At 51.0% G+C, this 12,755-nt stretch overlaps 1 protein-coding gene across 1 annotated transcript in view; it reads left to right on the forward strand.

Annotated features, from left to right (window-relative positions):
• Nucleotides 1–12,755, forward strand: part of LOC107114919 (serum albumin-like) — a 31,521-nt gene that overhangs the window by 6,074 nt on the left and 12,692 nt on the right. Inside the window, exons 6-8 of the mRNA XM_015416526.1 lie at nt 3,538–3,635; nt 7,092–7,221; nt 12,356–12,570. Coding sequence (XP_015272012.1) covers nt 3,538–3,635; nt 7,092–7,221; nt 12,356–12,570 — 443 coding nt within the window. The remainder of the gene's footprint in view (nt 1–3,537; nt 3,636–7,091; nt 7,222–12,355; nt 12,571–12,755) is intronic.

The raw sequence follows: 12,755 nt of genomic DNA on the forward strand, positions 1-12,755 counted from the left end.
TGGCCCGGGGCAAACACCCCTGCCCCCCCCCCCCCGCATTTTCCAGCCCGTGTGGCCGGGGCCAGTGAATGGTTTTCTCTTGTTTTGTGATTTTTATATTGCCTGAAAATTAGAGAAAGATCCCTTCTACATACATACATACATTCTGCAAAGTAAACACCCAGTCTTTACCGTTTTTTGGCTATTTTTGCTTTCTTTTTTGAACCAAAAGCTGGGCAAAACTGAAAGCTGAGAAAATCCTTCTCTTTGAATGTAAAGAGAAGTTTATGGCTTGTTGGCTTGTTGCCTTAAGTAATTTATTGCCTTGTGTAAAGCTCTAATGGGTGCCGGCAAACACTAGAGAAGAGGGGGGAGAACAACAACATTCCCGGCCAGCCAGCAGGGAAAAAATAGCAGATTTTTTCCGTACCACTTTGAAACAAGCAGCACACCCTTATAAAGAAAGACGGCATCGAGGCCGCAGTCACACGGACCTCTTACCGCGCTAGTTATCCCACAATTCTTATATCCACTACATTTTTTTTCGCTTGGAGGTGGTCAGACGGTCCCTCTGTCTTCCGCTTCCCTCGCGCGAAGTACTGTTCACACAGGCTGGGTTTTTTTGTTTTTTTTTAAATTGTGCAAGTGCTTCTCTTCCCATGCGCTTGGGCGTACATACACAAACTAATAAAAAGACCTTCGCCATCCTTTCTCCTACCCGCGGGCGGCAAACACCAACCCAAGCACAGGAGCCGGGAGTGCCAGACCCTCCTCGGAGTGGGCGAGAGTTTGAGGAGGTGCGAACCCTCCGAGTCACCTAACTTTTTGCTCCCCTTTGGGCGAGAGGCACTGCCCGGGCTTCGTCCCCTGCCCGGCGGCAGCGGCTTCCCTTCCTGGCCCGCCTCCTTCTCTCTCCCGCGGCGCCTTGCACTGATAAGCGAGGGAGAAGCAGCAGGCGAGGGAGCAGGTGTGTGTGTGCGCAGCCGCAGCCGCCGTGCAGAGAAGGGATCGGCCCGGGTGGGGAGGCGGTGTGGGTAGAACGAGGGAGAGCGAGCGAGAGCGGCTCTGGCTGGCTAGCCGGCCGGCCGGCCTGCGCACACATTCGGGAGCGGCTTCAAACTCGCTCGCTCCCGAACAAAGTTCCCGGCTCTGCCTGTGCTCCGCAGGTTTTTTTGCTCGTTTGACAGCTGGGCGCAGACGGCGGCCTCGGTGGGAAAAGCTAGTGCCTGTTTGCACATTCGCATAACTTAAACTGGAAACACACACACACACACACAAAAGTGGGGGGGAAAGTAGCGCAGTCACGGCGGATTGCTGTCCACATACCAAAACCGCAGATGCAAAGCGCGAGATATCAGGAAAACACCAGTTCCAACGGGTGTTCAGAAAACGCGGATAAAAGAGCAGAAACCGCGGGACTCAGCCCGCTTCGGTGCGGGAGGCGGGTTTGCCTATATAGACAGGAACCTTTAATGCGCGAGGGATCAGCAGCGAATCCTGCAGTAAACGTCCGTGTGACCAGACCCCAAGACTGCTTTAAAAATGAACATGCAGATTCAGCCTGAGTCATTTTCACCCATAATGCCAAGGATAGGGCTGTCCTTTGGCAACATCAATGAGAAAAATTGAACCAAAGCCAGTGCTATTTCCAAGGTAGAGTTGAGCATTTCAACTTCTTCTTCTTCTTCTTCTTCTTCTTCTTCTTCTTCTTCTTCTTCTTCTTCTTCTTCTTCTTCTTCTTCTTCTTCTTCTTCTTCTTCTTCTTCTCTTGAGTAGGCCCAGAGCACCCTCCCAAGACCTTCAGACCTCCCTTGTTTGGCCGAATAATAGGCGTGAGGACCTGGGCAGAGAAATCAACAAGGAAAGGGTTTGTCTTTACAGGAAGTCAGTCAAATACAGGAAACACGCAAGGTGCAAGAACGATAGCCATAAGTGGGTGAAGAGGAAAGAGACCGAATGCCCCTGACGCGGCTAGGCTCACGGTCCCAAGTCCACGGTCCCAGTGGGGCCCCCTGAGTCTGCTGCTCGCCCTTCCTCTCGGGGCGAGTGAGGGTCTCTTCCCTGCCGCAGCCCCTCCCTCTGGCCCCGCTCTCTCGGAGGAAAGAACCAGCTCTCCGTCTGCGCCAGCTCTTTTGTTATAAGTCCCCTTTCTCTGTGATTGGCTAAAATTGGCACCGGAACCTCTCAGGGGCCTCTGGGAGTTGTAGGCCGCCTGGCCTCCTCCCACTGCGACTCAGGCTCCATGGGCCCGCTAGGCCTTTGCTTGCACAGCCCAGATCATGACAGGTCCGGTCACCATTAGTTAGCAGAGTACGTAAATAGAGCTACAAAAGCAGGAACGTCACTTTACCAGGTTATTCAGTTTACAAAGCTTCACAGAGCCACACTGCCAGTTTAGAAGAGAAATGCTTCTCTCTTTATTTGAGAAATGCACTTTGGATAGGAAAGTGCAGAGAGTGATAGACAGGGCTCTTATTGTAGAAAAAGCCCAGCAGGAACTCATTAGCATAATAGGCCACACCCAACAGCAGGAACTCATTAGCATATCCAGCCACACTCCTGACAGCACAGCTCATTGGCACATTAGGACGCACCCCCATGTTACCAGAAGTGTGGTCATCCAGCCACACCCACCTTTTGCTTGTTATTCTGTTGGCCTTGTTTGTTGTCAAAACCCAGGGCCCTTTTTTTGTAGCAGGGACTCCTTTGCATGTTAGGCCACACACCCATAATGCAGCCAATCCTAATGAGTTTCTGCTGCTGGGTGTGGCCTATTATGCTAATGAGTTCCTGCTGGGTGTGGCCAGCTTGGGAGCCAGCCGGGACTCCGTTCCTGTGCGTTCCTGCCCAAAAATAGCCCTGGTGACAGATTACTAACTTCCTAGCTAAAGGGTGGAGGCGGATGGCGAGAGGCCCGTCTGCCTCATGGTGGTGCCAAGAGAGGACTCTTGGTGTGCCCAGGTCTTCATTCAGAGTGAGAGAGAAGCAGGAAAGGGGAAATGGGTCCCCGAGGTCACAGTCTGCCTATCAAAGAGGACAGTGGCGGAAGAGTAGAGACAGGAAGAAAGGTCAGTGTTCCTGTCTAGCTATCTAGTCTCACTTGCCACTCAGTCTGGAGGTCTGAGACAGGGGGCATTTTGCACCTGGAGCTTCCAACAGTGTGTCCGTGTGTGTTCCTGTACTTGAATGACAGTTTAGGTGGCTTGTGCCGGGACACCTGACTTTCTTGAGAACAGCAGTGCGCTATATTGGGAGAAAGTCTTTCCGACATTCTGCTGTGACAAGGTTATATCCATGCAACACTTTCCTGTGTACCCTGTGCCACACAGCGGCGGCATACAGCCACACTCCAGTCAAGGTCAACCATTCCTGTTACTCCAGATCCCTTAGTGGGACAGTGTTAAGCTTCCCTCCTTTTGGAATCAACTATACTTAAAGGTAATTTAATTTTGGCTGGATCGCGTCCCATTTCTGAGGTATTGTCAGAAGTTTATCTTGCTTTTTTTCTATTTCAGTTTAAGATCATGACCCCTTTCTAACCGTTCTTATTTATAACAGGCACCAGCTGTCAAAAAACAAATGAAGCAATACATTCTGGTGGAGAAGCATAACTGTTTGCTCCTGAAGAAGTTTGGATCCAAACACCTTCAAACTTTGTAAGCCTTCAACTTTAAAAGCCTTTGGAAGCTTTAAAAATTATTAGCTATTTACATAGTCAAACCTGTGTTCTTGGAAATGGAAGAGAACTTTGGGTTTGGATTCCAAAAGCAGCAGAGGTGGTACAAAGGTGACCCTTCCAGCAGGGGAGGAGACTTTGCCAGGTGACTGGCATCATGTCTCTTTTGTCCGCCGTTTCTCTACCCTACCGGGTCACCTGAAGCCACATGTACATTGAGAGAGATAGAGTCTCAGGACCAGAGTCTGAGAAGTGGAATCAGTGAACAAAAAGCCCATTCGCAAGATCATTTAGGCCACAGAGCGTTTGTTCATTTATTTATTAAAACATGTCTATCCCACCTTTCCTTGGGGTTCACAGCAGCTTACAATCATAGTTGGCTTGCAATCATAGTTAAAATAATAATTAAACAATATCCTGCTTACAATAACAGTTGAAAACGTTTTCAGTTTAAAGCCAAAAATAAAATAACAAGCCTCCAATCCATCCCCGCTCTTGAGGGGGAAAGTTAAGAGTCAGAGCAGGTGCCCGACAGAAGAGGCCTGCTATGGATCCCCATGGGAGGTGCCAGGCGTTTCATTCTGGCCCCTTCCAACAAACCTGCTGTGCACATCACTCTGTTCCCTGTCGCTGTTGGAAAGGGGGCCCCATCACCTCACAGCCGACTTACGGTGACCCCTCGTGGGGTTTTCACGGCAAAAGACGTCCAGAGGTGGGTTTGCCCTTGCCTGCCTCTGCATGGGAACCCTGGACTTCCTGGCTGGTCTCCCATCCAAATACTAACCGGGGCCGACCCTGCTGAGCTTCCAAGATCTGACAAGGTCAGGCTAGTCCAGTCAGGACCTCTTCCTTGTTGGCTTACTAAAATCATAAAGCACTTCCCTCTCCCTGGCCAGAGAGACCCCAGGTGAGCTCTGAGTGGTTTCCCTTGCTGCACCTGAAGATGGAAGGCTTGTCTTTGCCATTGCCCCATTTAAACCCAAGGGACAATTCTCAGGCTGCGATCACACGCACAATTAGACCCAACATAGGCGTGAATGCCGGGCAGATTTAAAGGGCGCGATCAGACAGCAACATCTGGGAAGCGCCCCGCAGCCGTCGGCAACCTGTTCTGCTCCGCGGCAGAAGCAGAGTTAAAAGACACCAGGGAAACTCTGGTAGTAAAGGGGTTGCGACCGGCCACAGACAGACTTTCCTCTGTCTGATCACTCCAGTGCGCTCTCATGCTGTTGGGATTGTCTGATCAGGCCACACACACACCCTTCGCAGTATGCACAGCATCGCAAACTCCATAGGGAGCCCACGGTGTGGAGGTGCGATTCGTCAATCCCTCGGTTAAGCGCATGGGGGGGGGGAAACGGCACACACACACACACAAACGACTGACCTGAAGTTGTGTCTTATCATGCGCTGACGGACTGCGCCCACAGCTTCAAAGGGAGATGTGATTGTGCAGCCGCGGGTCAAATTCCTCTGGAGGAAATAGCCTCGCTTCCCCCCCCCCTATTTTTTCTGGCGCGTGTGACCGCAACCTCATTGTTGTTTTTTCAGTTCAAAAGAGATCATTGATAAGTGACATTGATTGCCTCTGTTGCGTTGTGTGTAAATAATGGGTTTCTTTTTTTCACCCTCTCCCCCATACAAGTATCTTAAAATGTTTTCTAAATAGACTTGTGGTGTTATTCTGTGCGTGCTTTACATACCTGTGTGCTCAGTGGGTTTTACTCCCAGCTAAGTATGATTTTGTGAGCCTATTCTTCATTATTTAGGAACAAATCCCATTGAGCTGTGATTTCTCCGTGAAAAATATCTTCTGAGCAAAAATGCCTCCTTCCCCTTTTTGCCCAGAGAAATTTGAAATCTTTTAAATGTACACCAATGTAATTTGTAGGGGTATAAATATGAAATAATGGTTTTCTTTATGTTGAAGACTGCACAGAAAGTACTTAAATTATATCACATTCTGTGGAGTACATTATGTGTTGTTTATGTCTCAGAGTGCAGTTTTCTAACTTATTTATCCATACTAATGTTATTGTAGAAAGGGGGGTGGGGTTGTCCAGGGCTTATGACCTGACACAAGGTCCAGATGACAAGGAGTGAAAAATAAGCGCCAGGTTTGTTGCTTCTGATAGACACAGAAACACTGGGTAGGTGTTTGAACTGGAAAGAAGGAAAACAAGGAGAGGAAAAACCAGTGTGGTTAAGAAGGCAAGGGGGAGAAAAAACTCTGGATGGAAATGACCGGAATGACGCCCCCCAGTCCCCCACCTGGCTCACTTAAAAGCGTGAATCAAGGAGGCCGTTGTGGGTTGCCCGCCCTGGGCTAAGAACTAAGTGGAGACCTGGGGGGCTGGGGCTCGGGGGGGAGTCTGGGGAGGGGAGTCTCAGTGAGGTGTATAAGGCCATAGAGGGGGGGCTGATCGCTGCCGCCTGGAGGTCAGTTGTCATCCCAGGAGATGATGTCCAGCCACCACCCAGAACCTCCCCCACTCTGATGGGGACACTCTCTCGGGTGAAGCAGAATTTAGGTTTAGGGCCAAACACTACTGGGGACTTTTGTTGGAAAGGGACTTTTGTTGTAGAAATCCATTTTAGACAACCTCCCCCCCCCCAACAAAAAGATTTCTTTTGGTATTTACCCCCCCCCCCCCCCAACAAAAAGATTTCTTTTGGTATTAAGAGGTGCTTTCCCAGTGTTTACAGCTACTTGTGGTGAGATGCTCCTCATGGAACAAGCAACAAGCACACCACTCTGCCCTGGTTGATAGTTCTTTGACTTCTCTTGAAAATACCTCCCCCTGCCTTGAATTCCTCTTTAAGTCAAATTGGGTATGGAAGCCCTTCCTTCCTTCCTTCCTTCCTTCCTTCCTTCCTTCCTTCCTTCCTTCCTTCCTTCCTTCCTTCCTTCCTTCCTTCCTTCCGTAGACTTCCCTATGGGTCTCGGTCCGTGTAGGGTTAGGGTTCTGACTGGCACAGGAGTGGAGCCTGAGGCCGCCCGCAGATGGCTTCTTTATCACTCACTTTATCACTTTGGCCATGGGCCAGAAAAGGATGACCAAGTCAGAAATGTTGCTCCTCTTTTTAAGTGTTCCTTGAAATGCCTCCTCCCTACCGCTGCCGGCCTCCAGGGGGTGGCTGGAGAGATCTCCTGGGATTACAACTGACCTCCGGGCCACAGAGATCGGCTCACCTGGATGGATCACGTGGCCACTCTGGAGGGTGGACGGACGGTGGGGCACTGTAGGGGCCAGGGAATCCCCTCCCCTCCCCAGGCCGCCAAACCCAGCCAGTATTTCATTCAAGGCAGCATTTCAGCGATGGATCTGGCTCCCTTTCTACTAGGTCAGTGGGTAGAATGTCTTAATGAGAATAAAGTTTAGATACTATAAAGAACCAGTGTTTAAAGACTAATTTTTAAGTATTTTCTTGACAGGAAATTTGTTCAGGCAGCCCAGAAATTCCCCAAAGCTGAGCTTTCTGTCCTGCACAATATTAGTCGAGAGATTGTTCACATTCATGAGGAGCGCTGCCACGGGGACACGCTGGAGAGTTACATTGATCAGGTACAACCAATTCATTTAAAGTGAATCACACCAAACCATCACTGTGCCTGACATTTATTATTACCCTTTTTGAAATGTGGTTCTCTTAGAGAATTACTTTGTTTTGCTGCTTTGGCTTACCTCTGGACTTTATGAGAGAGAGAGAGAGAGAGAGAGAGAGAGAGAGAGAGAGAGAGAGAGAGAGAGAGATAGAGAGAGAGAGCTTTTACCTAATCTTTTAAAAATCAGCTGAGTTTTGTTAAAGCTATTCAGTTTAGTTGTTCAACTCAGGTCTAATCTAAAGGTACACTTACTATATGAGGTTTTCTTTTTTCATGTGACCTTTTTGTCCATTTGTAAAGTATGCCATATGCATTTGGTATGTTGATTTGCTGGCATACTCCCTCAGGTATGCACCTCAATAAATTTGTGATGGTTTGATGTGAGCTTTTTATCCCAGGGGGATGAAACTTTCTGCAACATGATGCAGCCATCCACCTGGAGATTATAATCATTTGATTATGTCAAGCCGCAGAAAAGAATTAAGACTCCCTAGCATACTGTGTGTCTATGGTTTTCCTTAAGACTCCCTAGCATACTGTGTGTCTATGGTAGGGGTGGCGAACACGCGGCTCTCGAGCCGCATGCGGCTCCCGGCCAAAATGAATGCGGCTCTTTGCCCGGCGCTTCCTCGGCGGCTTCCAAGCGACACATTCCGGGGAGAGGGCGTCTTTCGGCCACAGGCGAGCCGGGGCGGCTCTCCGAGGCCGAGGACGCCGCGCTCTGCCCGGAGGCGCTGCGCCCGGCGCGAAGCCAGAAGCTGGCCGGGGGCGAGCGAGGAGCTGCGGCCGCCGGAGGAGGCGGCGGCGGCGAGAGGGAGCGAAGGGCCCTGCCGGCGGAGGGTCGGCCCGGGCTGGGCGCGCCCCGGGATCGTCGGCCGGAGGGAAGGTGAGGGCTCGCCAGGAGCGCTTCCTTGGCGCAGGGCGGTGCGCTCCCGCCGGGTGCCTTACCTTGGCTGCGGCGCGCTGGCCTCGCTCGGGGCGGCAAGAAGCGCGGCGGGGTCCTTCCGAGCGGCAAGTTTCTCGGAGCGGCAGCAACTCGGCAGGCGGGGGGGTAGGAGGAGGGGGAAGGGGGAGGGCAGAGTCGGCCTGGCCGGCGGGCGGGCGGGGGGCTGGCCGCCGAGAGGGCTCCCCCAGAGCGCGGAGAGAGGGGCTCCGGAGGCGACCTGGCGGGGCAGACCCCCCCTCTCCCCCGGCAATGGTCCCCTGCAGGATTTCCAAGCGCGGGGAGGGCTCTCCTCTCTCCCTCCCCCCCCGCCGCCCCGAGCCACTGCGTGGTGTGGCTCTCTGACTCTTACAGTTTAAAATTTTGGCTCTTTTTGTCGAACTTGTTCGCCACCCCTGGTCTATGGTTTTCCTTCAAGTACTGGTGTGAAAATTTTCTTGTGCTCTGAGAGTGTGCGCGCTTGCACTTTATGTATTGTGCTGTTTGGCTGAGTTTGTTTTGCTTGCCTGAATATATTTTTTTTGTTATGACCTGAGGTAATTATATAAAGACATCCTAAGGTTGCAATTCTATACACATAAACTTCCTTAATCACACTTTATAATTAAAATAAAAATAAAAATTAATATTGATGTTTAGAAAACTGCATTAATACATTAAGAATGAATTAGAACAAAGTTTGAGTCCAGTGGCACCTTTAAGACCAACAAAGTTTTATTCAAGGTATGAGCTTTCATGTGCCACGCACACTTCCTCAGATACAATGAAATGGAATATACCAGTCCATATATATAAGGCAGAGTTTGAACAGCAAATTAGTATACAACATAATATAAATCAAATTAAAATAATGAAGATGTTTTAACAGATGCAAACAGGAATAACAAGCTAAGTTTATCAGGTCACCATTGTTTGGATTTAATTCAGGGAGGGAAGCAAATAAATATGTCCAAATTGGAGGTAGATCTGTAAATATATCATTCTTAATTGTAGAGTGCTACGAGTAATTAACTGAGTCTCTGTTGTTATGCTCCATCTGCCTCCTCTCAAGCATGGAAGTAACTAATAGCATTCTTTTCTTTGAGGTGGGGTGAGTTGTAGTGCAGTGTTGTATCTCCTCTGTTATCAGACCAGAGAATGCATTCCAGTACACCATTCTAATATTCATTGCATTACATTACAATCACTATTCTAATCTAGTATTCCAAATAAGAAATACATTTTTGAAAAGAGGATGTTGTCGTGCTCCGGGTCGACCCCGGAGCCTTTAAATCCAGTCAATGTGTTGAGGAGCTACTTTAGAAAGGAAACAAGCGCCTCAGATGTGAGAGGCTGGGTGTTACTTCGCACGCCACACCTCTCTCAGAGTTATCGCCTTCGCACTTTCTCTCTCTCTCGCTTCGTCAGGCGCTCAGCTCTGCACTCCTCCTCTGCACTTTCCGTTTTCTTTCTTTTATCTCTCTTCCCCTCCCTTGGGAACCCACGCCCCCTGGTTCAGTCAGAGCCCATAGCTTCATTCAGCCGTCCATCACCTCATTCTCCAATCACCCAGTGCTTCCTTCTTTTGCCCCGCCTTCCTTTAAATCCCTAGCTGGGAGTTTGCATGCAAGGGAGTGCCTACTTCCGCTTCTGAAGCTTTTGTGGACGCCCGTTGTCTTCTCCATTCTGAGGGAAAGGGGTAAGGCAGGGACCCTCCAACTCCCTCGGTCTTTTGCCCGAGCCCGCCCCCCTTGAGGTAGAGGAGCTTTGTCCGTGCCGGACTGCTCCTTCCGTCCCAATCTCCTCCCCCACCCCCGAGATCCTTCTGCTGCTCAGCCGACGTGGCCGTTGAGGGAGGGGTTTGGAGACGCACGAGTCTTTGGGACTGTCTCCCCTGGCCCATCCATCGTCTGGTGGTCGTGGGGAGCTCGGTGCGGACCGCGCCAGTCCTGCTGCAGTGGCCTGTGAGGCCGCGGAGGAGCCCGCGGTGGGACAGATGTATAGCCCATCTTGGTGAGGATAGAGACGTTAGGAATGAATTTAGCATATGTAGTGAGATAAGAAACCAATATCCCTATTAAGTCCTGGGGGGGGTGTTCCGAGTGTTGTAATAACTTGTAATTCAGCAGTTTCCCTTTCCAGCCTGTCCCTGAAGTTTCTTTGCAATAAAACAGCTACTTTGAGGTCACCCACTGAATGTCCTTGAAGGCTGAAGGGTTCTCCTACAGGATTCTCGGTCTTGTGATTCTTTATGTCAGATTTGTTCCCCCACTGGTTTCTGAGTGTTGTGGTTTCAAAAGGGAATTTCAAAGGGAGATTAAAAAGGGAGACAGCTGAATTGCAACTGGTAACAAAGCTCAAGACAAGGCATCCACCTGGACTGAACTGAGCCCTAGGTTTCCTGTCTTATTACCAATGCTTATTTTTCCATGCCTACTACCTAATCCAATCACACCTTCTATTGCCATTTGCCTGCTAGGACAACAGGACAGATGGACTCGCATTCTAGCTGTATCTGAAGAAGTGAGGAGCGACTCACGAGAGCTCATACACCCGGCCACAAACTTTGCTAGTGTTTAAGGTGCTCCTGGACTCTGGCTCTTTTCTCCTGCTACAGGCGGACTAACATGGCTATCCACCTTGCTCTATTGGTGAGGTGTCACTCTGGATAGATAGAAGAAAGTGTCCATGTTTTATGGGCATTTAAATTTCTCATTTGCAGAGTGGGCACAAGGAAACATTTTGAAATGTGAGAAAGCAGGAAATAATATTATGTAGTAATAAGCAGGGAGAATCCATGTGTAAGGCCACTCGTGCAAAGAAGTTCTGAGTGAGCAAGTGAAGGGAATCCTGCCCCGCCCCGCCCCCTTCCTGGGCTTCGCCGCTTGAAGCATTTTCCTTTCCCATCAAGCTTCAGTCTTGGGAGGGAATTTGGCTGGGGAGGAAGACGTTGGGCGCTTTAGGACTTGGGGAAATCAGACCATGTGTGTCTACATGTGTGTCTACAGACCAGAGTGAGCAAGCCCCTCCCCCCTGGTTCTTTACGACTCCATGAGGCATTTCTAGCTGGCTCCTGAGGTGCTGTCTTTCCCCCTAGCAGCCAGGGGGTGTGGGTGTGGGTGTGGGTGTGGGTGGGGGTCTGGGCATCCCTGGCCCTCCCTCCCTCCCCCCCCGCCGAGGCCAAGAAAGAAGAAGAAGAAGAAGGCCGGAGGCTAAACTGGGCTCTCCGGGGGCTGTTTTTGTGGAAAATTAAAAACCTTGACAAATTTCAGACCCTTCTTCATGGATTTTTCATCCTCCCCCATCTGGTTTCTTTCTAAATCTGTGTTACTAATTGCACTAAATTATTGAGAGAATATGGCACGGCAGTTCCTACATGGCATTTGAGGGGGGGGGAGTCTAGTATTGTCTTTATCCCCACCCCCCCATGTCCCCATGCCTGCCTAGAAGGCATGGCACCACAAAGACCAGAGGAGGAAGCAGACAGAAGCCACTCTTCAGGGGGAACCAAAGCCAGAGAGCTCGAGCATCGGGATGGAAGGAGACAGCACTGCATTGAGTTGCCAACTCCGGGTTGGGAAGTTCCTGGAGATGTGGTGGTGGAGCCTGGGGGGGGGGTGAGGATAGAAGGGGAGGTAGCTCAGTGGGCACTAAGGCCATAGAGTCTGCCCCACCCCCCGAAAGCAGCCCCTTTTCTCCAGGTAGGGTTGCCAGCCCAGGGGTTGGGAAATACCTGGAGATTTTTTTGGGGGGGAGGGTGCCTGGGGAGGGTGGGCTTTGGGGAGGGGCTTCAGCAGGGCACTCAGGCCACAGGCTCCACCCCCACCCCCAAAGCAGCCCCTTTTCTCCAGGAGAACCGATCCTGGTCATCTGGAGACCCACTGTAATAGCGGGAGGCCTCCAGGTCCTGTGTCACCAGGGGCTCCTGCTGCTGTGTGGGGTTCGTTTTAAAACACCAGATTGGGAAACATCTGCGTGTGGCCGATCTTCTGAGTCCCTCTTTCCTCCCTCCCCTCTTTGACCTTCGAACCAGGCAGCAGGGCACAGAGGGCCCTCGTGGGGATCCCTGGCCAGCAGTCATCCGTTGCTTGTCCAGGAACCCATGTGGGCTTCCCAGCACGCATACCGCTGCGGAGACGCAACTGAGTCTTGTGAACCTCTCTTCTCACAGATAGCCCTGAGCAAGTTCGTCTGCGGACACCAAGATATAATATCCCCCAAAGTGAAAGGGTGCTGCGAAGGGGTGCTGCTGGAGCGACCCTTCTGTCTCGTGACTATGGACAATGATGACCCACCGGCAGATCTGTCCCCAACAGTCCGGGAGTTTGTGGATAACAAAGAAGTGTGCCAGCACTTTGCGGAGAACCACGATGGTCATCTGGAACGGTACGCGCCGGCACGTGGATTTCTGCCCGACTCGCAGGAGCAGAAGGGGCTTCCCCCGTGCAGAGTCCGGAAGCAAAAGGGCAGGAGGGCAGGTCGGGGGGAGGGGAGGGGGCAGGGGGGAGAGGGCACAGGGCCAGGGGAGGGAGGGAGGGAGGGAGGGGTGGGCAGAAGCGGGAGTGTGTCTG

This window comes from Gekko japonicus, unplaced genomic scaffold (genome assembly GCF_001447785.1).
Source record: "Gekko japonicus isolate JY-2015 unplaced genomic scaffold, Gekko_japonicus_V1.1 scaffold2699, whole genome shotgun sequence".
In the NCBI taxonomy this organism is placed as follows: domain Eukaryota; kingdom Metazoa; phylum Chordata; class Lepidosauria; order Squamata; family Gekkonidae; genus Gekko; species Gekko japonicus.